A 27,415-nucleotide genomic window follows, 5' to 3' on the forward strand; every position below is an offset into this window, starting at 1 on the left:
GCCTAGACCATATTTAATAGGCACATTATAATACAAGATCAAGATTTTTTCATCTTTTCTCGTGGCATAATTTGACGCCATCTTCAAATGATTACATCATACACAATACATAGTAGTACATGAAACCTTCACTTGACCGTCTCTCATTTTATGTACTTCTATATCTTTACTTACAATATGTCAAAATTGATTAATGACAATGAAATTACCTACTCTAAAATGTTAAAAATATATAAAAACCTGCAATGATGTTGTATTCAGGGTATTTGTCATTAATCACTAATACTTGTTCTATTGGAATACAGGGTGGGAATAGGGAATTTACACAATCAAATGATTTAAAATTCCCAGGATTTAAAGTGACTGATGTCAAAAGTTCCACATATGTATTGTTTCTATAATATATCAGCTGTATAAAAAATACCTGTTTTTTCATTAATGAAAATAATGTTATACAAGCGGACTGTTATATGCAGTGGGGGACTGGAGGGGTTGCAACTAGTTTTGTGTTGGTCTTTATTCAGTAGCGAGGGCAACGATTCAGTGCAGTCCCACTGATCAGTCCTTAAAGAAGGTAGAATAGCTCCCTCGTCAAGTCATGAGGGTGTCTTTTTTCCTTTTTTATTCAGTTATATAATAGAATAAAGGGCCCACAATTAAGGTTACCATTTACATATATCTATGTTTTTTTATGCATTGTTTATCCTTACATATAGGATATAACAGACCCGTTTCAAACATTCGAAAGGACTCTTTAATGACCTTAAATCTCATCCACCTGGAAATGTATCATCTTTACAGATGAAAAAAACATTTGAAGTGGACCTAGTTTATACGCATCGTAATGAAAGCCTTTAATGTTAATAAATAAAATTACAAAATACCCATATTAATTAAATCTGGCAGGTTTTGCATGTAGCATAAAGTGTGTGTAGCTAAGGTTCAGGCAGATAGTGCTTTAGAGACGAAAGTACTCCCTGGCTTATCTCTCGTAACGCCATATTAATTTCATTTTCTCAAGGAGTTATTATTATTATTTCCTTCTTGAGGATGTAACATCAATGTATGGAGTAACTACGTTGAAGTGTGTGCATGAAAAACAGTCAGAAACATTTGAGTAATTATCTTCTAAAAAATTTAGGCAAATTTTTTTCTGTTTGACAACGTCTAATTACACCAGGATAATGCTAGGTATTACCACTAGTTATAAATAATCTTCGCGGCCAATGCAATTCATTAGCTTTGGAATCCCAGTTAAACTGTAACCCACATGAATTAAAGTCGTAACTAAAGGGCGATTCAAAACGAGCGGTTTTTTGCAGTAGGGATTTTTTGACAGGCGCACACAAGTTCTGTCAAATTCATACATCATTTTTACTCAGTATTGTTTTACAATTCTTCATGGCAAGATATACGCCACAACCACGTGTACAAATGGTTCAATTGTACTATGAAAATCAGTGTTCTGTTGGAAGAAGTTTTTTGCAAATTACGCCCAACTTATGGGTCACATAATCGACCTTCAGAATCCACAATTCGCAGAATAATGGAAATATTTGAAGGGACCGCAACTTGTTGGGATGTCCTGTCGTCTGGTAGGCAACGTACAGCCGAGAGTGTAGCCGAAGGTCGTGAAGAATCGATTCGCCACCGCTCTCAACAACTTGGCTTGTCGTAGGCAACAACCTGGCGCATTTTGAAGAAATATTTGGGTTCAAAGGCATACAAAATACAGCTTGTACAAGAATTGATGCATCCGTACCTTCGTTTGCGCCGTGTGTTCAGTGAATGGGCTCTTGAACGTATCCAAGAAAATCCATTTTTCCCGCGCCAAATTTTTTTCAGTGATGAGGCCCATTTCTGGCTCAATGGCTACGTAAATAAGCAAAATTGCCGTTTTTGGGGTGAAGAGCAACCCGAGTTGTATCAAGAGCATCCATTACATCAATTGAAAACTACAGTTTAACAGAGTTATTCGTGAGATTTCGGTAGAATAACTCGCTCAATATTTGCTTCCAATGCTTCAATCGTCGCTGGTTTATCCACATAAACTTTTGCTATTATGTAGTCCCAAAGAAAAAGTCCAAAGGTGTGATATCACACGATCTTGGTGGCCAATTTGCAAGAGCCAAAACTTGAAATTAATTGTTGACCAAAATGATGTCCCGATAAGTCCATTGTTACGCACGCTGTGTGGCAAGTGGCATCGTTTTGTTGGAACAAAATATCGTGGAGACCATGTGCTTCAATTTGAGCTACCAAAAAATATGTTACACGTTGTTCTGGCGTATATCTTTCCATGAAGAATTGTAAAACAATACTGAGTAAAAATGACCTATGAATTTGACAGAGCTCGTGCGCGCCTGTCAAAAAATCCCTACTGTAAAAAACCACTCGTTTTGAATCACCCTCTATGAGCCTAGGGTTTCACTCAACACCATTCTAAGCTCAATTAAAATATAGTAAATATCTTATTACAGTGGATAATTCATAGTTATTATCTAACGTGGGAATTATTAAAATTCGGCCACTTAAAACTTCAGAACTTTGAATTGTATAATATGTAAATTTTTATTTCCACCCGGTAAGTGTCTTACTGAATGTCAATCCTAATTTGGTATTTAATTAATAGTATGCAATAACTACTGGGACTTCCCGCATTTAACTTTTTCTTAATATATGGTTTATTTAAAGATATATAATTAATTAAACCAAACTTTTAATACGTATTCAAAGAAGAATCTCTCCATATTAAGTTATTAAGATTTAATGAATGGGGACACAAAACTTGCATGACTAAATTACGAAGAAAGTGATTAAATCCTTAAAGGATTGATCTATTTTTTCAATCCATGTCATTTTCTTAGCGAAAAAAATTCTAAAAATCACTTTTTTATTCGTTGTATAATAGCAACACCTGAGATAATATCAATATGATGTTCTTAATCGTAAGACGAGATATTGAGTTTAGCTGTGCAAAGGAAGGAAAAATTACAAACGAGATACATCGTTAAAGATCCATACAAGAAGTAATATAAAGTCAACAAAAGATGTTGAAATACAATATTTACCTTAATATCTTATTTAATATGCCCATTTTCATAAGCAGTACAGCCTACACACGTCATCAAAAGATTGACGGCTCTTGGCAATGAAGGTAATGTCCATGGCGTGTCACACTGTCATGATGGAGTGAATCCCAATTTGGATGAGAGTTGCAGTAGACATTACGATCCAAAGTCCATACTGCAAAGTCCAGGGGGTTGAATTAAGGACTGGAGGAAGGTCCCATAAAGGGAGGCCAGAAACCAGCCATATTATTTCTGCAGAAGTTTTAGTTTTTATTGGCTGTATCGTGCTGCATGTAATGTACTTCTTGATGTTGTAGGGAGTCTGGAAAGAGATGCCAACAGTCTCTGCAGCCTTATCGGCTTGACACAGGCATTGATGAGATCGTAAACACGTTGCCTTTTTTCATTGTTGCTCCGACATTTTGTGTTTACTTTTCTTTCAGCTGTCGTTTGGTGGCGTATTCAAACCTGACAAAACTTTTTTTCTTCCCACACTGTATACTTTGAAAATCATGTGGGATTTGCATCGATAAAAGCTCGTTAATCATATACTATTGATGTTTTTTTGTTGTTGTTGCAATTCATATATGGCTATGGAATCCCAAAATGCGGGAACTGTAAGTTATAAGAAACCAACCTGGGCTCTATTAGTGATAATGATCAAATGAAATAAATGAAAATTGAAAATATAGATAAATTAAAGAAACTGAATTTTCTACCATCGGATGGTTAAGTTCCAAATGTCTAACTATGCGCCATTTGGGCAATATTTTGATAGACATACACTAAATAATAGTGTTGAAACTCGGTCCAAGACTGATCTTCTTTTCTTTTCTTTTGTGTGTTCTTAAGTAGAGGTGGATATCGGTCTAAGCTCAAAAGCCCGCCGTCCCCACCTCATTTTTCCACGCCCAAAAATCCCGTGGACCCAACCGTCCAAGCCAACGTTTATTTTTAATGTAAAACGTTTTCGTTACTACTAATCGATGACGACATTTTCGATTTAACGTCCTATGAAAAATAAGCTGAAGTTGAGGTAATAGATTATTTGTAAATGCAACACTTACAATGATCTTTTTTAGATCCTTTTTGTATGATTGATTTCATACCAACATACGTTGGACACCTAAAATGTTAATTCAATGAAACTCCAGTATTATAAGTTCAAAAAATAAGCATTAAAAGTCAAAGAAACACATAAAAGTATGTTTAGCAATATATTAAGGTTCAAAATTAATATTTTCTTTAATTAATTGGTCAGGATTATATTGTGTAGGGGTGTCTACAAGGGGGGCTACCCCCCCCTAATATGAAGATGTATTATACTAGAATTTAAATGAGAATTAAAAATTCTTTGAAAGATATCTTTTGTAAAAAATAAATTATTCGTCCAAGTTATATTCATTTTTGAAATTATTTCATTAAAAACATGCCCCCGCGGAAAAATATATAACAATAAATATAATAATAATACATAAATAATATAATATTTGACTCCATCAATTAGTTATTACATAATGATTTCTTAAATATATTTTGATCTTATTAGTATACATATATTGGAATATTTTTATAGTATAGATTCTCATTTTTTGGCCCAAAGCCCACAAGCTGGCCTTAAACCAGACACCTTGTAGCCCAGATTAGTCAGATATTTTCTAACACGATCCACCTCTATTTTTGTCTAGACTGATGCAATCTGATATTTCGGTCCAGACCGCAATTTCAGAGCGTAAACCAAAATCTAATAATTTTTTAATCGTTGACCTATTTTTTTGATTTGAATGATGCATATTTGATCATCTATACGTTGAATAATCCATTTGCAATTTTATACATATATTCATAAACATAAGTACCTAATAATTAGCGTTGACACTCGTTCCCAAACCAAAGTTTTTACCAGTTTGAACGGATAATTCTGTCCAAACCTCCATCACAGATCGTTTTCAAATCATATACTAATTTTTTTGGTCTCAATCTGTGGACTGATTTTTCCCCTATCAAAATGATTTAGGCAACACATTTAACTTTATATGACGTTATTGTAGCTCAATATTCACAATTTAGAAACGTAAATGACGTCATCAATTATTCATCTATAAAAACAGTTTAGACTACAGTTTAAATTGAGAGGAATCTATTTTGAAATTTTCTCTGTGAGAGACTTAGATCCAATTTATTTTTGATACCGGTCAAGATCGAACCTGTTTAAAGTACCGAATGAGTACGGCCCACTAAAATTTATACCGGTCTCCGACAGGTCTAAGACTTTCAGAGCGAAACCAAACGCTAATAAACGGCATAGTGCTCACTACCATCTATCAAACACACTAAGAAGTTTTTTCTAAAGATATTTTAACTTTAGAAGGGTCGACGTGACCGAAAAATTGGTGAAAAATGTTTCACCTCCAATGCTGATGGGCATAAATAGTTATTATGAAAATTTAGTGTATTTTTTAGCTCGCAATTTGTTGCAGAATTATAATTGTAAGACATTGATGGACTCCGAGTAGAAAATGAAGATCGACATTGGAGTAATTATCATCAATGCCCATGTTGATTTAGTTTTTCTCCTCCTCCCTCATCACAGCAGATTGAAGCTGATTTAATGATCCGCCATGACAGCTTGGTGTCTCTCCTCCAAAACATTCTTCAATTTGTCAGGGTTACCATTTTGTTTTCAGTTTATTTTTTTACAACTTTTTTTAGAGGAGTGAACATCCTTTTCTACTACATTCAATAATATTCAAAACCTGATTGAAAATTCGTGTGTGCTCATATAAGACAAATAATTATAATTGTAAGTTCTTGTGTGACTCTCCGTAGAATTGAGGATTGACATTGGATATATTCTTGACCATTTCCTTGTCATTTCTTTCCACCTTTCCCCACTCATCACAGATCATTGTAGCTGATCTAATTAAATGTCTTGATAATTTAACGTCTCTCTTCCTAAATATTCTTCAAAATTTCAGGGTTACAATGATGTTTTTGGCTTACTTTTTTTAATCACTTTTCATCACTAGGCATAAAATTATCTACTTGTGATAACAACATCCTTTGACTAACTTTATTATTAGGGATATGATTTTTTTAGATGAATATTAGAGTGTTATTCTCCATGTATTTTAAAAATATGTCGCATCCCTAGTTATTTTTTGATGGAGGGTGTGCAAACGAGTCAAGAAATTTGAGGTACAGTTTTTTTGCTTCATTATTATTTTTACCGGCATGTCCTACCTTTCCTTAGAGTTTCTTAATTTTAAGATAACTTAAAATATATTATTTTACCTTCGAGTATAATCAGAAGTACTTACATATATTTGACAGTATTTATATTTTAACAACACAATCCAAAAAAGAAAAAAAATTCTTCGGTATTCAGTTCAACGACAATGTCCCAGGAAATGGGAAGCCCTACTATGTGGTATGAACCTTTTTAAATTAACTGCTGCGTTTTATGGGTAAATGTTTTTTCCCCCAGCAAAAATTATTTTTCTGTAGTAGATAATGGAAAAATTTCAGGCATTTCAGGCCTTTTTTGGGGAGTTATAAGTCTTATTTATTAAAAATAAAAAATGGGACATTTTATGTGAAAAACTGACAATTTTTATAACTATAATACCTTCCAAATAAAGGACTATGAGTCAAAAATTACACTCATTATATATTTCTTAGTATTTAAGTAATGAGCCAAAATGACTCTGCGCTTTGTTTTAAATCATTTTTCTTAAATGATCCTTATCACTATTGATATACAATAAATACATTACAATGGAGCTAAATTTGCAAATAAAAATGAGTAAAAGCTAATTTTTTTCTAGTAGAGTTATATATCGAAAAATTAATGTACTTAATTTTTATAAAAGAAAAATGGATTGAACAAACCTCTATAGCTTTGCCATCAAGATGGATAAAAGTAACGGGGGTAGAAACCCTAAGAGACAGTTCACTTGTTTTGGAGGTAAATTTATAGAGTGTGTAATCAGGGCTTTTACTATGGATCTATTGCACTAATACACATTTTCTAGCAAAGAATTGCTAATAAAAGTCGATAATTCAAAAAAAAAATATCAGGAACAAATCTAAATCAATCTCATTTTATAATTTGAACGTCACTTGCTTATTACTATTGTTGATAACAAATGGGTTGAAAAGTCCTGTACTTCACACATACATGGCACTTTTGATGTTTTATGAAATAATTTGCGTCATTATCAGTTAGTACCAACCTTCAAAAGTTAGCTATCAAAATTTCATGGCAATCTATTTTTTAGTTTATGAATTAGTGTGCTAAGTGATACGCTAGTTTCGTTATTTCTAAAACAATGTATCAAAAAAACAATTTAGTGTTTTAAATTTAGATTTCTTCTTGATGTGTAAAATTACAGTTTAAGCTAATCAATGGCTTGAAAAGTGTTATAGAGGCTCTGATCCATAAAAACGAAAGCCAATTTTGAACGAAAAAAACGTGTTTTATTTGTTCAGCCAAAGACTGCTCAGCCTATTTGTTATTTGTACACATAGATCTGGAACAATATAAAATGTTAGGAAGAATTGAGTAACTATAATGTAAGTAAAAATGCTATTATTTTATGTTTGAAAGACCACCTCATCCAAGCCTAACAGTGATAAAAGTATCAAACATATTTAACTAAAATAAAACATAATCAGTATTAAGTAATATAACCCTGCTGTAAAACTCTTCAAGGTATGACATCAATCTATCTTTTTAAAAAAATCATACTGCCGAACGATCCTCTTCAATATAGAATAGTCTCGAAGGGAATTACGATACGTAACCATATCAAGGACATTTTTCCCAAGAACTACCTGTATAGTTTGGGATGTTTATAAAAAAAACCCCATAAATTAATTGCCCTCTGATCTTGCCTGTAAATTGTTATACAATTAGGTAGCTTATATGCAATGAGAGTTTTTGCACATAGCAGAGCAAAGTGTATTGATTGACTTTCTTGGTATTATTTTCTCGATGAAACACAAACTAAATTTGTGGCTTTCATTCCCCTAATATTGTCCTCTGTTATGTCCATGTTACATGACAAGAACTCTTGAATTATTAACACAAAAGGGCATACAACGAACGAATGCTAAACTCTATCAAAGGGTTTCCTGCAGTCTTTGCAAGGATTATTAAAAAAGTGGCAACCTATGGTTTTTAATCAGTGAAAGACTCTATGATGTGTGTTATAATTTGAAGTTTCCATGTTTTATCAAAACATTACTTAGCACAATTTAATCTATATTTGAAGTAATAGTTGTTGAACAAATTGAAGGAACACTATCATATTGTATGTTTGATTAAAATGTAAGCCTCAAATAGTGAAGAACATCTTAGGACTTGAATAATTTATAAAAAAAATCTACACATTATAAAATATAAAAAGTCCAATTCTTGACTCATCGTTTTATATTTGGGACGGTAATTTTATGTAGACTAAAATTGACTTATTTTGACCCAAAAATCCCATTTAAAAAATAAAAAGAAAAAAATATCCAAACCACTTCAGTCCAAGCAAATTGTACGGCACCAATTAGAGTTCCATAGAGCCATTATTACTTGCCATGGATGTTAGATTATAAAAAAAAGAAATTGTTTCAAAAGTCATCTACTTATATACGCTGTATTATTGGTTGCGATACGTCAACAAACAACCAGAATGGAGGCAGAAAGGCAACTGAATGAGTCCATCACTTTGTAAAGTAGTTTGCAGACATTGCAAACTGCTCTGTATAGATTGTTTGTAAGGTTATGAGGCCCAATACTAGCGGTGAGATCCTCTCCAAAAAAATAAGAAGTAGAGAACACAACAAGATTGTCACGGAAGACTTTTTGATCAGTGTAGCGTTTGAAATTGGAATCCATAAAGTGGCAGGAGGTGCTGAAATATGTTGCAAAGCCCTGATTGAATGCCAACTACCCTTACGGGGATTATTGTTGGCAACAATGCCCATAAGACTATAACATAGACGTAATACCCTCCCTACTTGTGGCTGCTTCATTACCAAATTGCTTCCCATTGGACAAGGGAATATTGACCTATGTGGAAAGCAAGGTCTACAAAGTCCACCACTGCAATGTTGATTCCCTAGAAACGTCTGTTGAGAAAAAGTGGTCTGATATGTCTAATGACCAAGGTATCTAAGTGTACAAGGCCTTCAACCCCACATTGGATGCCATCGTAGCCTCTAAAAAAGGACATTTTGAGGAATAAATGTTGATGTTATAAGGCATTATTATAATTTAATAAAATACTCCAGGTATTTTATGTACGCCAGGTCCCTTATATGAAAATTACCTTTGAGGTCATCTTTAGTTCTCACATCTTGATTAAATTATGAAAAAAGACAAAAAACCTTTGCTGAGGAAATATAGATACTAAAAACACATTTTTAGTTATTTTGCATAAAATATTTTTGGTCAACATTTCTTTAACCTATAAATTTTTTTTTTTTTTTTAAAAGTGTCTTAAGAAGCAATTACAAGGAAAAATGTGGGGATAATTTGATGATCTGTGTGTTCTTTTTTTGCTCCATAGGGTAGCCTTAAAAAACTTTAATAATACTTTTTATAGGTTAGAATAATGTCTATCATAATTTAAAAAATGTGAAATAATGATTAATGCTATATTTTAATAGTTATTGACGAAATAAATAACTCTTTTTCTCTTTTCAAAGTTTGAACTGGATGTGCTACTTAAAGTTGACATTGTAGGAAAATGAAATATTGCACAAGTCATGTTCTTACCCAATCACAACTTTTTCGTAAAGCCCCTGATCGAAATTCGAAAAAAGTTTAAATTCAAACCGCTCTAATGTTCTTATTAAGTTGATATAAATTTTACCCATACTGTATCAAAATGACTTGAGATACCTCAAAATTTACCCCAGTCAGCTTTAAGGGGTGTCTCTATCAGAAATGGTATTGGAGTAAGCGATAAAGAATATATCCGTCCAAAACAAGGACAGCCTAATGCAGGTGAATAAAAATAAAAGACTACTCATTTTATGAAAAAGATGAGGAAAAAAATGAAGTTCAATTATTTATACTGTAATAATAAGTAAAAGCAACCGAAGTAGAAAAAGAAAGAAACAACGACAAAGCAATTTGCAAGCTTGTTTATGAGTCCAGAAATTGAGAAAATAAATAGGTATATTTACATTACTATTAATGTTATAGATCATAATATGAATGAATGCGTCTGCTTGAGAATTATGTGCCTATTTGAGGAAATTGAATAGTAAGATGTAATATAATATTTATAAAAGGGAACCCTCAGATTACGAATATTATATTTATTTGTTTGCCTTAATTTCGTATTCTATGATTAAACATAATTAATTCCCTAAAGCAACAAGATTAGAGATGGAACAGCTATCATAACGGCATCCGAAGTAACCGGCTACGGTATCATATACAAGGGTGGTCTGAAAAGTTGCACCACACCTCAAAGTGAAAATGACAGTACTCCTAAATAAAAGCTAGTCACATCTATCTAGCATCTGCTAACAGTAACCAAGAATGTTTCAGCCATTTTGGACGTCCAGTTGTTAATGTACTAATTAGTCCATTAAAATCTGAACACTTTGAATTTTAAAGGTCAACACGATATAACTTATTCATTAACAATAGAACTTTAATAAAATCAATACTATAAATAGATGTGTGTTTGAGCTCTGTTCATCATTATTGTAGCACCCCCAGCGACAGTTTCCAGCCGGTGGGGGGAAGGCCTGGTACCCACTGCAGATGTAGTTCTATGTCATGGCGTATCACTGGTGGCTGGTATTGGCTTTGAAGGCTTGGGTGTTTGGATGATGGGCACTGCGGTCCTTCTTCTCGTCATGCACTCGAGAGGTTCAGTTAAGGTGTATGGTACCAGAGCTATGGGGGCAAAAGTGTCAAAAAAAGAATTCACAAGTGTTTGCAAAGGATTTGATGGGTTTATTTCTTTGCTGATGTCAAATACCCTCTCCACGCTCAGAAGGTTCTTTCCACCCACTTTTTTTTTATAGATCTCTGGACAGTTTGGTGTGAAACACCAAGATCTTTTGCATGGGCCATTATGGACTTGAGGGGATTGGCCTGGGCTGTTTTATTTAACTCCTCTATGTCTAGTTTTGCCTTTTTGATAGAGCCCTTCTTCCTCTATAATGTTTTGGACTTGCTGACAGCGTAGATGGTGGAACTGAAGACCCTTAGCACGAATGGAAATTCGTCCATCACGTTCAAGTTTTATTTTCTCGACTTGTACCTAAGCTTGAGAGCTCGGATTTCTTTTGTTTTGCAATTAATTGTGTATGCTTTAATATTTTGACATAGGAATTAATTTCCAAAACTCAACCTTCACTTATAATTGATTTAGTAAGTGTTCAGATTTCAATGAATCAAGGGTTTCATTGTTACAATGATAGTGATTGAACAAAATGGAGAAACATTATCGTCGATCAAACAGGGAAACCAAAAATCATTGGAACCCTATTAGTAGACTCTTTAAATTACTAAACACAAATTGCATAATGTTTTAAACAAAAAAATATATATGGTAAAGTAATAATTTTGATGCATAGTGGGATATTTTGTGACAGAAAAAGAGAGATCCAAGAATGGACAATTTTGACTCAAAAATCCTATTTAAAAAAAATGGCGTGTACTATGCCAGAAATAGCCTGAGAAGCCTTAAACTGTGGCAAGGCTTGTTATTTGATTGTCCCCAATAGAGGGAATAGTAACCCGAAAATGGGGATGTCTAAATTTGTCTATTACGTTATATTTATTCAGTATTTGTACCTACAAATTTCCATGATTTAATATTTGCATCCGAGTAACTGCATTTTGAGGAATTAGATACGTCTTTGTACGTCATACAACGTGGACGACCTTGAAGTTGGAACATGAGTAGATGTTATTTTAATTTTACACATCTATCATCATTATTCTATTAATATTGCAGATCAAAAAGTATAGAGAATAAGACAGAGGATTAATTGGGGGTAATGAGTAGTCATGATAATCCTTATGTAAAAAAGGAAACCCACAATCAACATGGTTACCATGCCATTTTGAAGAATGTTTTGGAGAAGAACCGTTTATTTGTTCACGGCTTCACCTCGATAACACAAAAATATCCTATATATTTTTGGTTAGCTTACGATCCCCTTCTTTCAATTGATACGTCATGGCTATTTCATGATTTATTGTTTTTGCTGAATAAAGAATGTAATAAGTTATTGTATACTTACGCTCCGTTTCCAAAAGAACAGGAATACAATTTTTCTTGTCTATCCCTCATTGTTTATATAATATAGATATTGGCCATTTTAAAGTTTGTATGAAGAAATTTTGGCTCTCATACACAAACACGAATGAACACTGCCATTTTAATGAAATGTAACTAAGCAATATTAAAAAACAGTATCAAATAAAATACTATGTAACTTTTAAAAACATGTAATTCATTTTAAAAATGGTGAAGAAATAGTATGAGAGAGTCATAATCTTGGAGTACTTTAGATATAAATGGTAGTTGGTATGATTGACTTATTTGGCTAACAACCAGGTGATTTCGGGCCTTTTTTCTATTTGTTTTTGGATGAAATGTTGCGTGCTACACTAAATTTAACGTCGTTGGTTATGCCACTTCATTAGATCATCAACAATAAGCTGCGACAATGGAGGGGTGGGACAAGGATTTTAACAGGGACCAGAAAGGCATTGCTCAATTCTACCCGGAGTCCAACAAGGACATACAATTATAAGTACTCTCCGTCTTTTATGTGGACGTACAAATGTTCAATTAGTTTTGAATTTAAATGTAGCAGGAATGGAAGTTAAACAATAATGACAACAAAAATTCGTCAAATATTCTTCAAAAAATAAACAAGATTTACATAACCAGTTATAAGTGTAAGTACTTGCTGGACTTTGAGTATAATTGAGGATCGACATCCTGCTATTTCAATGCTAGATACGGACTGGGGGCTTTTGTTTACTTCATTAATCTCATAGCTACTCGCAGTTAATTTAAGGAAACGTCATAACAGCTTAGCTTCTCAATTGTAAGGGGTAAACTTTTCTTTGTTTTACAGCTTCAACAGCAGTAATATCATTGAAGTTTGTTCTTAAAGCGAGGATTTGCTGTTTACATGATATACACTATACATACATGTACAAATAACATAGATTAGAGTTATTTCACAAGCCTGTCAAAATAACAAAAACGATCATAATAATAACAGCAAGTAAAGCAGAGAAAGCTCATTCAAAAGCAAATTGATCCAACATTTTTTACCTTACTAGGTATTAGAGTGTCTCTCTCTACATCCCGGTTACTCGGGATTTCCCGGCACATCCTATATATAATATTATAATATATTTATTTTTAAATATAATCTACATTTAATTATGTTAATAGAAAGATGTTAAAAACTTGGTTAAGGAATTAGATAAGAAAAAATGGGTGAGCGGAATATTGACAAAAAAAAAATCCCCGAATGATATTTTGCCAAAGGACAATTTGCCGAATGAAAATTTCGCCGAAGTACCAAATGGGACATTCGGCAAAAATATATTATTTAATCTATGGTTGAGTAGTTCCGGGCTTCACACATAGATGACAATTTGTCAAAAGAACATATTGCCAAGGTTTTACCCGGTGCATGTTCAGCGGTTCTATCAGTCCAGGTCTCGGTTCTTTCATTTTCTCGATAGAAAATTTGTGCTCAGCAAACGATATTAGATACAACCAGGGACGTATCTACCTTATACACAGAGTGCGTAGTGCTCCAAGCTCTTACAGGGGCCCAAAAACTAAGGTTGCTTAAGACAATGGTTTTCAAAGTAGGGTCCATTTAGGGGAGGCTATGTGGGAGGGTGTGCAGAAAGATGTATAATTGAGGATTGCTTTCCGTCTACAATTAAATAGTATACATATTTCGTATAAGGGGGCCTCTTACTAATTGTATTAGTGTAGGGGGCCCTGGCATAGTGAAGCTTGAGAACCCCTGGCTTAAAAAATATAATAGTTATCATATTATTGGGGCCCGACCTGCTTAATAGCGGACCTGGATCCATAATCTACCCCACCCCTGTCCTCTTGTATTTACACTGTCTACTTCCTAAAACCCCTTTTCCAGATGCATAAGAAGCCATGTGCTATTTTGAACTCAGATACAACTGTATCGCCCTGGTGACGTAAAAAAATCATTTGAAAATGCTGAAATATCACTCAAAAAATTTATAAAGAATACTTATTGATTAAAGTGAATTTATTTTTTATAATATATATTTTGTTTTATTTATATATTATATATAGAAACAAGAACCGAGAGGGATAAGTCATTTATTGTGGTCTCGGTTCAACTTTGTCGGTTCCGGTTCTAGGGGCTCAAGAACTGGAACTGGTTGAACTCTAAGACCACTAAGGGTACAACCTTGCCTTTTGGGTTTGTACATTTAGTAGAAGTGTAATTTGCCGAATGGACATTTTACCAAAAGAAGACCATGTGGGACATTTTGCCCTAAAATTATAGTTATATATGCGACTGTATAGCCTTGGACTTAACACAGAAAACAAGGCTTTTTTCTGTTCAAAATAGCATTTTTTAATTATTATTAATAATATATCTATATATTCACTTCAAAGAGCAGAGTCACTTTTGAATCCATTACTGAGCTGTAACGGTTTTTTTTTTCATCAAAAAGAAGTGTACAATTTAAACATTAAATTATTTTTGATCCATTGTTATGTAAATATTAAAAATAGTCTAACACTTAGTACAATAACTCATAAAACTAAAGAAAAAGAATATCATAAAATTTTGACAGTGGTTTTTTGAAGGTTGGTAGACGCTGAAAATGAGGTGAATTTACAAAATGACGCCATATAGTTAAGAAACCAAGGGCTTTTTCAGCCCATGTGTAATTTTAATACAATTTTAAATGATAGTATGATCAGGGGCGTCCGCTCAAAAATTTAATATATAAGAAAAACATTTTAAAATTCAATATCTATTCCCAATAAATTAATTTTTTAGAAACAAATATCAAAAATCCTATTTCAAACATTACATTTTTTTGAAAAATCTCAAAATTTATTTTTTTAATATAAATTGTAATTTTAAATTTTTTCGACAAAAATTTCGAAACTCCATTACTATTCATAAGAAATTGACATTTTTTTAAAAAATATTTTTGAAAAATTAAATTGAATTTTCTAGTAAAAAGCAAATATTTCTTTTTTTGAGAGGAGGGGGATACTACCTCTAAAGCCCATAACCCTGCGAACGCCCCGGATTACACATAGACAGGGCGTTGGCCCGCTCAAGAAATCCTTAGTGAGCTCCCGCTCAGTTACTAACTTTGTGAGCACGCTTTTTGAAAAATGAGTGGGGCCGAACGAATTTTAAACCTGTTTTATCTAATAGAGAATGGTAAAAGAGACATTTTAACACCAAAATCATGCTTCTAGCTTCAATATTATCAATATCAATTTATCATCAGAATTTCACGCCGTTTTTTCGTAGTGTTAAATCTGTTAATGTGATAATCTACACCAAAATCTGTGATATAATAAAATATAATATTTCAATAAAACAATGCAACTTTCTTAAACGTCAAGAGAATTGAATGAAACTTTCATGAATTACAGTACTGTATCAAATATTCTAGCTTTTCTCGAGACATAGCTTTAATCTTGTTTTCTTGTAATCTGTAATATTATTCTTCAACTTTCAAATTTTTCGCTTTAATCTCATAAGATGCAGAAAACTGAAATAGTAATTCAAATATATATAAATAAGCGAAAATTCGAGCGATTTTTTCGTTCTTCTAAAATGGCGAGCGCGCTCCCGCTCACAAATTTTGAGCAGCACTTACTAATGCTTTCTACATAGGTCATATAGGTAACTTCATTATTGTTTTTATACTGAAACATATTTAAGAATAATTATATTCATTAATGATCATTATTATAAAAAAACAATACATTAGTACAGGGGTAGGCAACTTGTGAGACATGGAGTGCCAATATCAACCTTTCTAATCAATGACTGTGGCACTATCAGCAATAATGGTAAAAAATAAACACAAACTGCAGGAATGTGTTCTAATTTGCGTGCATAGTGAATATGACTCTGCATGACAGAAGTGGCACGCTTGCAATAAGTTGCCGACCCCTGCACTAAAATGTGGTTTGAATGTAGGTTGAATCTTAATAGTACTATAAGTAAATTAAATAATAAACAAACACGATAGAGATTGTAAGAAGTGCTAATTACTTTTCCGTTATCAATTAATTATCGCTTGACATGATGGGTCATTCATATTGGTTAAAAGTCGTGGATCAACGCACAAGAATCATCTTTATTTTGTGTTTATATAATGATCATTAATATATATTATTAGTAAAAATAATAGAAGAACCATTAATTTCTATGTATGTTTGCCCTAGAAGGCTGAAACTTTGTATGGGTGTCTCCTTTGAACATGATCAGTCTAAAACAGGGGGAATCAAAGTATCCAACGTCTCAAAAAACAACTATATGAATAAGGACGTTTTCTAAATTTATTCAAAATCAAAGAAGTTATAGGAAAAAACGCAATCTGTGAAAAATAACAGCTATTTATTTTTTTTTTTATTTTTTTTTTTTTTCAGGTGCAAAAAATTGTATTTCCAATTAAAAATTGGATTCGTAAATTAAATAAAGTTTGTAAAAATTTGTCAGGAGATTCATTTGAATATGAATGACGCGTAAAAATTGCGTAAAATTGGTACTAAACTAAAATATATGTGATTTTCTGAATAATTTTCGAAAAAAAGTTCATTTTTTTGTAACTTTCTAGAGGAAATACCAAAAAAAAAACATTTCATTTTGAAAACATAAAATTATAAATCTCAAGTTTAATATTATATTGTATTTTTAATTTCCCGAAAAATTTTATTAGGATGTGGAAATTCTATTGCCCAATCATTTTTGATGTGGTGATGGATATTAAAAATAGATTCTTGACAGATACGGGACGTTATTTTTTTTCCTATAGGTTTTTTTTGGAACAATTGAAAACAAAAAAAAAATGTACAAAGTATTTGAAAAAATGGGATCGTCTTGAGACTGGATATTGAACTTGGTTCTCCTCTCTACTAAGAACTAATGAAGCCATCAACTTTAATGCCAGGATCAATAGTAGGGATGAGTTCCTCAATGATTATATTATCTCCGTTGATCAATTTCAGGTCAAAGTGTAGTCAAAATTAAAAATCTATATAACGGTTGAGAGCTATTAGTATATACTTTACAACAAAATGTGACGTGACAAAACAGGGTCAAAAGCAGGTTTGATAAAGAACCAGGTTCACAAGGGTCCAGCACAAATTGAGGGAGAAGACTGAGGCAATTTTGACTTATTATAAAGTTGACACAGTTGAACCTACTGATAATTATGAGGAACCCGTTCACTGACTCACACCAAAAATGATTTGGCTATATTATTTCCACATCCTAATAAAAAATCTCTGAAAATTAAAAATACAATACAATTTTCAATTTAAGATTTATAATTTTATGTTTTCAAAATGAAATTTTTTTTTTGTTGCATTTCGTCTTAGAAGGTTACAAGAAAATTAATTTTTTTTCGAAAATTATTCAGAAAATGACTAATTTTTTGGTTTAATATCAATTTTTACGTGTCAGAGTCATATTCAAATGAATCTCCCGACAAATTTTTACAAACTTTATTTTATTTACGAATCCAATATTTCATTGAAAATACAATTTTTTGCACCAGAAAAAAAAAAAAAAAAAAAATTGTTATTTTCACAGATTACTTTGATTATTTCTTGGTTTATTTGACTGGAAAATCGTATATTTTCTTTTTTTCTTGATTTGTCTTCAATATTGTTTTTATGATGACCACATTTACATAATAAGTATGTTTCGAGAAATAATTGTCACTTTTTATCAACAAATTATTCTTAGTAGCCCTTCAAATGTGTCACAAATGTCACTCTCAAAGAAGCCGATATGCATCATCACAATAAAAAAATGACAGTTATTATGCATTTACCAAGGCCCATATCAAGGCCAATATAAGTATCTAAAATATAAATAAAGTTTAGAAGCTATGGATATAGTTTTTGGATATCTTATCTCATCCCAAAAATTTTAAATAATAAACGTATAAGTGATTCAAATATGTATGTCGTTGAATTATTGACTATTTGTATGTACGTAAAAATATTTTTTGGATGATCTTCTTTTCTTGATTTTTTTCAATATTGTGTTTATGTTGACGCAGTGCATATACACTATATGGTATTTGTCGGCGAATGACGGTTAATCTTAATGTTTGAATTATTCTTACTAGCTCTTAGAGTGTTCTGCAAATTGCAGTGAGTGTAGCCAAAATTGATCCTCATAAAAAGAATGAAAAATTGACTTATTTGAATAAAAAGAGCCATTTTGGGGCCAATAATAGTCCTTCAAATCAAGAAAGGAATTTAAATGAAAGTTAAAATTCTTGGATACCTCAAATTATACCAGAAATTTGAGTTCAAAGCTCACAATTGTCTTCAATGTATATTCCAAATATTGAAAAAAAACATTGGTATTATCTCCTTATGTTGATTTTCCTTTAAAATTGTTTTTATTCTGACACACTGCATTCAAAGTTTGATACATTTTTCAAAATGAAAATAAATATACTTAAATTTTATAGTATTTTTTTTTTGTACTAACAACATCCGGTTCAAAGATCATTTCCCCGGGAAGTGAGAAAGCCTTGTACGTATGTATGTGTTAGAAAGGTGCTTCGTTAAAAGAGAATAATATTTAAAAAAACTATTTGCAACAAAGTTAGTTTGAGAAATAAATATTAAGATATTTTTAATTTTTAACATAATGTTATTGAAGGATTTATGTATACATATATATTCGAATTAAAATAAAATAAAATTTATCCTGCGGTTTTCATTTTCAAAATTTTCTTTCTCTCATAGGAGGTGTGTTCAATAAGTAGGGTGACTTAATATTTAGAAAAATATATATTTATTCATCAATATTGTTGTATATATATATATGTTGTCCCCAGTAAAGTAATACCCCTCAGATATAATACAGGGCGCGTGGACAAAATCTGCTGCATTTTAAAGACAACATTACTCCGTCAGCTGATGTCTGATCCGTCTGTTTTTGGTTTTAAAATTTTTCTCGGTCATAGGCTTTTGTTATTGTTTACCACTTGTAGTGATAGCATCATTTTAAGTGCCCAAGAAAAGTCATTATGTTCAATGAGAGAGATCGTAGGTGCGCTGATATTCAGATTATGCTTAGTGATCACATGGAATTAAGTAATGCTGACATCTCTAGCCTTCTGTCAATGCCAGTCAGAAGTCTCAGGAAACAACTGGAGGAGTCATCGGACACGATGGACGTTGTTGACAGGAAGAAGAAGGAGGAGAAGATTACCAGGATTGTCCGGGACGTCACCTTCATCAACAAGGTCAGGGACATCATCGACGAGGACCCCCAGCGTTCCATGAGAACCATGGCGAGGTACCTGGGCGTGGCCGAGTGGACCGTGAGGGCTTGTGTAAAGGAGGACTTAAGGTGCAAGATGAGAAGAATTTTGTTCAGGATCAAATCCACAACTCCCAGAACCATCGCTGAATTACCATGAACAACAGAGACTTCGCCAGGGTCATGAACACCAAGTTTTCAGCCACTGTCATGGTCTTTGGGGTCGTTTCAAGTGAGGGTCATGTCATGCCGCCCCACATCTTCGAGACAGGCCTCAGGGTGAACACGGACATCTACCTGCAGGTCCTGGAGGACGTTGTGTGGCCGTGGATCAAGTCTGTTGTCAGCGACAGGCCGTGGATGTTGCAGTAGAAATCGGCTCTGGCCCACAAAGCTGAGCGGACGCACAAATGGCTGAAAAGACATGCTTTCGCATTCGTACCCTTCTCCTCTTGGCCTCCTTCATCACCGGATTTGAATCCGTTGGACTACTTTGTCCGGTCCTACGTGGAAAACTTGACCAACTGCTCCTCCCATAACACCAAGCAGTCTCTCATTACCTGCTTGAAATTAAGTGAGATAGAAGCAGCACAGATCCAAAATGCCTGTTCTCGGTTTCGTAGCCGCATTGAGCGGGGTTTGGCCGCAGACGGCGGCTACATTGAATAGATAGCTGCTCTATATCCTAATACAGATATTCGTTTTGTCCACGCACCCTGTAGACATGTACCAAAGTTTTTCCAATCCTAGAAGCACTTCTCCTAAGCACTTTTCAGTATAGTCTTGAGCTCTTCCAGCTATGCAGCAGTCTTTATTTCCTCAGTCGTTGCCAATATCCGTCCTTTCTTAGGTCTCCGCAGTCTTGGTAACCAGAAAAAGTCACATGGGGCCAAATCCGGTTAATAAAGTGATTGAATAAAGTATGATTGTGATATTGTTTTTGGCCAAATATGCGACTATTCTTTTCTTTTAAATTAAGCAGTTTTGGAACAAACTTTGCACAGTCTCGTTTTATGCCAAAAACGTTAGAAAATGCTGTATTTCACTAGCCAACTACTATGTCAATGTCTTCAGCAACTTCACAGATAGTGATTCAAATTTTTGTTTTCGTGATTGGATGTCCAGATGGAGGCTCGTCATTGGTATCTTTGTACCACATGTAAACATTTTTTTTTTTTTACACAGAACAATTTGCCCCGTAAACCATTGTCAACTTTTCAAGGGTTTTGGAACACTTAATTTTATTTTTTTACTGAAAATTCGTTGATCCATATTTTTCTATAGCAAAAAATTACCAAAAAGCAAAATACTTCAAACCGTTATGCCTCTCACAAACTAACTAAACATATTATAGCTGTTACAGTAAATATATGTCTTTGGCAAGAGTACTCATATAAAAAAAAAACAGCTTGCTCGCGAAATTTAAAAAGTCACCTTCCTTTTTGAACACATCACATAAATTTTTATTATGTAAATGTGTAATTATATTTTGTCAAAGAAGGTAATAAGTCACCGATCTTCAATACATACATTAATGCATTTTCATTGAATGGATATGGTGAGGTAGATTAAAAGCAGTCTTGAACAAATATTGAAAAAAATAAGTTGTATCTTCTCCTTTTGTTGATTTTCCTTCAAAAATTAAATTGGTTTTATGCTGAAACATATACAAGTTTGATACTTCTTAAAATATATAAATAAATATTGATTTAAATTTCATAGTATATATGTATAGTTTACTGGGACTGGCATGGCAAAGATTATTCTGAAATTGCAGTTCCCTCTCATCATCAATAAAAACAATTGCAAAATGAAAGCTGAAGCAAATAAAGAATTTTATTCAAAAATTAAACATCATTTGGGTGCATGTCGAAGATTCGACCTCAAACGAAACCGAAGTAGGTACTAATTATACCGTCTCCCCCCTATAAAAACAATTGCAAAATGAAAGCTGAAGCAAATAAAGAATAATTATTCAATTAAACATCATTTGGACCACAATTCCAGATCCGGAGAGCTCTGAGGCCAAACACTTGGTCAAACAAAGTCAAAAAAATAAAATTCTGACAACTAAGTCAACGTTTTCTTTACAGCGTGGCTTTGCTGTTGGTTTATAGTTCCAGTTCCTTCACAACCTTCTCCACGACTGTAGAATAAATACTTTGTGGATCGATGACGTGTTTTGAGCGGAGTATTAGGGGATGTAATTATGTTTACAGAATATGTACGTACTAATAAATGACAATAGAAATAGTCAGTGGTATTATCGTCGGTCAACACCTTTGCACCATTTCCTTTGTTCTAAATTCACCGCAGTTCAAGTTTCATACAACAGTACATTTGTAAATCAGAGTGCTTTGAGTGGCTTAAAACATTCAACAGTGGCAATTTGCATGTAATACCCATCTGCAGATGGGAACAGATTAAAAGATGGATTTAGAAATGTAGAGCAGTTTTTTTGTCGACAAACTTCCCTGGAATATATGAACCACATATATTCAAATAAATAATATATCAAATTATATTTCAACACCTCCTCAAACACTCAAAGATTGCGTAGTATAATTTATAACCAAATATTTCCTTAATTAATAGTTGTCCTTAATAAACAAGAAATCAGCTCAATTATGTAGGTAAATGTTTGCCAAAGAGAGTTTTCTATAACTCTATGAGATGTGTCATATCTAAAAGTTAATATAATCATTATTCTTTATACGCCAAGAAGTAACAACTCCTGTATACCTATTGGAACGCTTATTGTGAATGGAAAGCAACACATTTAATCTAAAGCCTACAGAGTTTTTTTGTGATTGAAGGAATTTCAAAATGGACATGCACATATTGTAGATAGTCATTATATCTTTCATTGTACAACTGTAGAGCATGCATGATAAGCCCTAATGTTCAAGAAATCATGCAGAATATATCTCATGTATCGTCTCTTTCTTCATCGAGCAAAAACCCTTGGAAAAATCAGACATTTCATTTGATCCAATTGAAAATATTTACAAGATATTAAATAAATTCTGTGGCTCGTATTTTGTGTCTTAAATAGATACAACTTAATCAAACTTGATTAATTCTTGACATGTTTTATTATCTATTCAATTGTGTCCTTAGCAAAGTATTTATATAATAGTTTTTAGTTTGACTTTATTTATGTGTGGAAAGATGTATAAAGTCTACTTACAAAAAAAAGTAAATATCCTTAATCATTCCAGTTTGTTTTTTGATTACGGAACACAAATGTTCTAATTTCTATTTGGACTTCATGTCCATATACAGCCCAATATTATATTGTCCCCCATACGGTCATGTTACAAAGGGTTAAAATGAATCCTTTTTTGATAGAAATTAACGCTAATTCCTCTAGGAATACGAATAAAACCAGAAACAATTTGAAAAGAAAACATTACAGCTTGCTTTATTGTTTTCAATGGGCATACATAATAGCAAAATCTGTTTGTTTTCACCACATTTGATTATTTTTATTTTTTTAAATTGGCACAAGTTTCAACATAATCATCTTGAAATTTGTGAAAGTGCTATAAATGAGTCATGTTTGACAGGGATTTAGGACTGTTTTGATATTTTATTCTATTATTGTTCAAATTATGACTAAGTACTAAAGATTTTTCTTTTCTTTTTTTCATTACTAGGGATGTGTTGATCGAAGGAGCACCCCCATATCATGGATTCAAACTCAAGTAATGCCTCTGCTCCACTCTATGAGTCGGATATAATCTTTGACTTCATCATCCCTGGAGTCCTTTTAAATGCAATTGGTATTCTGGGACTCTTTGGAAACGTCATTTCCATTGTCATCCTTTCCCGACCTCAAATGCGCAGTTCCATCAATTGCATACTCATCGGCCTTGCATCCTATGACTCCATACTTATTCTCACAGGGATCCTCATGTTTGGCCTCCCTTCCCTCTACAACTACACCCGCTATCTCTTCAACTATTACTACTGGAACATTTTTCCTTATATAACTCCCATCATATATCCCGTGGGACTCATTGCTCAAACTGGAAGTGCATATTTGACACTCTGTGTAACAATTGAGCGCTATGTGGCCGTATGTATCCCTCTAAGAGCACGATCTCTATGCACCTATGGGCGAGCTAGGTCTTATGTTATATTTATTGGTGTCTTTGCCATTGTTTACAACCTTCCTCGGTTTTGGGAAGTTACTTGGGAAACAACCTACTACACGGAGTTTGATACAAACTATACAGAGGTCGTTGCGACAGAGCTACGCTCTGACCCCACATATATATCCATTTACATCACCTGGATGTACCTCGTTTTTATGTACTTTTTTCCATTCCTCTGCCTCGCGGCATTCAATCTCCGAATTTACTTTCAAGTTCGCAAGGCGAACTCCGAGAGGGCCCGACTCTCGCGTCTACAGAGGAAAGAAATAGGACTTGCCACGATGTTAATGGTAGTTGTAATTGTGTTTTTTGTTTGCAATGTCCTTGCTCTCGTCGTGAATATCCTTGAGGTCATGAAGATCAGTATTAATGCACTCACACAAACCTCAAACCTTCTCATCACATTCAATTCTTCAGTTAATTTTATTATCTACTGTATCTTTGGAGAAAAGTTTAAGAGGATCTTTTACCGTCTTTTCTGTCCTATTTTGAAGAATGCAGGTCAACCCGAAGTTGTGCACCGCTATCCTGCAGACTTTCAATCCCAACGCTTCTCAAGTCAGAATAATCAAATCTCTCTGGGTCTTCTCAACCATGAAGCAGGGAGTTCGGATCGGAATTCCAGTATGGGAGATACAGGAAGATCAGGGGATCTCGTCTATCATCGGCGTATTACTAAAATGGATAAGGCCGCCATGGAAGGCTCTTCTTCCACTTCCTCCAGTAACAATAAAGAGCTTATGGAAGAGAGGGAACATGATATTAGCATTTATACAGGGAATCAGGATGCCCTACCCCTACGCAATTCCACAGTCTCAGTCATACCAGAGGAAAAAGGATTTTTTTCTAGCATCTCCTCTCTTGTACGCTCCCATTCTGACTCAGGAGATTGGAAAAAAAAGAAAAAGAAACTTCTTAAGAATCATAGGAACATACTAGATGAGAGGATCACGTGTGACAAGTGCTGTGAAACAGGGTTCATGAGAGATGTCTCCTCTGTGAGTGGGAACGGAAACTCTGGACCTGGGGGAGGATCGAATCGAGTTGCTAACAGTAATGAGGATTCCTCAACGATTTCTTTGTCGGAGCACGTTCACAGACTTATTGTTCCCGGAGCAACACAGGATATTACCATTACAGTAAGTTAAAAATTTAATCAGATACTTATTTATAAGTCTGCTTTTGGTGTTATCACACATGGAATTACAAACGGTAAACCAGATACGTCTGAAATTCAGCAAGTAAACATATAAAATAACCATACATGTTCTTAGAATATTTTTTGGGAAATCCAGGTAATTAAAAGGCTGTTTTTGATCAAAATAAAACTCATTTTCTATATCCTTTGTATATCTCTCTTTCTCTCGCCTGTTTTCTTCTCCCTCTGTCTTCTTCCACCTCCATTCTTTGTTGTTTTTTTCCTCTATCCAAACCTGCAATACAGTAATGCTGAGAATTGGGATTCATTTTGGTGAACTGTATCACTTGAACCAGTTCAGTAAAAAGATTCGTTCACCGAATCAGTTCTAAGACCCGTCAACGACTAAAAATAATTTTCTACCATTTTTTGAATGATTCAAACATATATTTTAAAAAAAACCTATGTAAAAAGCAATATAGCAAAATTTTTAAAGATTAAATTGTAACGGCTAAATATAACCTGAATTTAACATCCTTAACTTGTCCTTAAGTTAACCCTCCATGAATGTAAGAGTTTATTTTTGTTACTTAATAATAATTACTTAAAATCCCTTAACCACCCGTGGGTCGCAGTGTGTTTTTGGATATTACAAGAGGTCATTGATGCTCTAGGAATCCGGGTGGGGGAATTTAACCTGCCTTGGGCTCAGCACTTAAGCAGGACAGCCCGTGAGCCGGAGTGTATTATAGCATAATATAAGAGGTCCTTGATGCTTAGAGACACGACGGTGGTGGAGTTTAAACTACCTTGGGGCTTAGCACTTCACTTTCACAACCCGTGGGCCGTGGTGTATTTTAGAATATTACATTGATATAATTGATTCAGTTCTTTTGATAATTCGTTTTGTTAATGAGCTCTTCTTTTAAAGATTCAGTTCTTTTGATGATTCGTTCGTTTGATGATTGAGTTATTTTGTGAAAGCAGTTCAGTTGGTGACTGTGCAATCGTTTGTGTGTGCCAATTAGAGTATACTCAATGTATCAAGCTAATGAACAACCGTGCAATACTTGAATGTATTCATATTTTGTAAAAACTTAACAAAAAGTCAAAGTGGATAGAAATATTTGATTGAAGTTGAGTGATATATTCTATATATGGGAAACTTAGGCTATAAGCGAACAAATCACTCATGCAACTGAGTCGGTTCATTATGTTTCATTAAAAAGAATCGTTCAATGGAACAAATCGTTCGGGAACGACACAGCACTACTATAGGGAGATATAGGATGCATGATACAAAAAAATCATTTTTTTTTTTTAAACTGTCACAAGTTTCACAATTTAAAAGATACTTCAACACCGGGGCAACATGACATAGGCAATTACCTGAGGTAAATAATTCCAAAGTATTTTTGAATTAGTGCATTAATTAATAGCCATTTATTGTTGTTGTTGTTTTTTCAAAACTAACCAAAAGAAGGATACTTGATACACCAGGAGAAGACATGGTACAGGGTAGGTGGAAACATAGTACAACAGGAGGAAACATCCAAAAACTATCATTTGTTATATTCAAGCATTTATTCTACTTTTTATTATAGTTAGTCAGCATTAAGTAAATGTATTTTATATAAAAATAAGAAAAGAAAATTTTTTAAAAAATTTTTTTTTTACTATTTACTGTGATTGATACTTAAAGTATAACATGAAATTATACAAAAAAAAATGTATATAATATATTCATATATATATATATTACGAGTATATCGAATAAAAATGGAGTGTAACAAGTCTCCTCCATAGTAATGCAATCAGAATAAATGATGTAAACTGAATAGTCAATCTAATAATATATTACAAACATATTAATTAATTGAACAACATGCTAGACTATGACATTAAATAAAATTAAATTAAAATCTCATGTTGAATAATAGAAATATATATCTTAACAAACACTTAACAAAAATGTTTACTTTTTGTGTCAAAAAATTCAATGTTGACATTCTCTTTCACTGTAAGCATACGGCAGCCCGGGTCTTATATTGATTTGATAAACAAAGAAAGACGTTTCATTTGATAAAATCAGAGTGGTTCGATAACTTTACATGTTAAAGTTATTGGCAGTGTAACTTTTCTCCTCCGTAACAAGTATCCTCTCCTTCCCCAGTATATCTCTAAGCCTGTTTTTGATGTTAGCAAACATGTTATTCAAAATATTCGAGCAACTCAGTCTAAAACTGAGCGAGTAGATGTATAACCGAACCAAGCATGTTCCTAAGAGATTTTTTATTTGGGGTTTTAAGTAATTATGAGGTTGTTTTTATACCGAAATAAACCCTTTCTTCCTTCTCCTCCACGTCTCTGCCTCGTTTCCCTCTTTCTACATACATATCTCTGTCTCTTCTCTTTCTGTTTTTCTATACCCTCTATTCAGCCATAACTTGTTATTTATGTATATATACACATAAAAACTCATATTTTGTAAGAGGCATTTCCAACTA

The 27,415-nt window shown here is 33.3% G+C and overlaps 1 protein-coding gene across 2 annotated transcripts in view; it reads left to right on the forward strand.

Annotated features, from left to right (window-relative positions):
- Positions 1-27,415, forward strand: part of LOC121126195 (uncharacterized) — a 123,659-nt gene that overhangs the window by 84,770 nt on the left and 11,474 nt on the right. For both annotated transcript variants that reach the window (XR_011782193.1, XM_071891702.1), the window contains exon 2: positions 23,270-24,909. Coding sequence is in view for 1 of the 2 variants with exons in the window: in XM_071891702.1 (XP_071747803.1) it covers positions 23,302-24,909 (1,608 nt within the window). In the remaining variant the exon portion in view is untranslated. The remainder of the gene's footprint in view (positions 1-23,269; positions 24,910-27,415) is intronic.

The sequence above is a fragment of the Lepeophtheirus salmonis genome, chromosome 11 (assembly GCF_016086655.4).
Source record: "Lepeophtheirus salmonis chromosome 11, UVic_Lsal_1.4, whole genome shotgun sequence".
Lineage (NCBI taxonomy): Eukaryota > Metazoa > Arthropoda > Copepoda > Siphonostomatoida > Caligidae > Lepeophtheirus > Lepeophtheirus salmonis.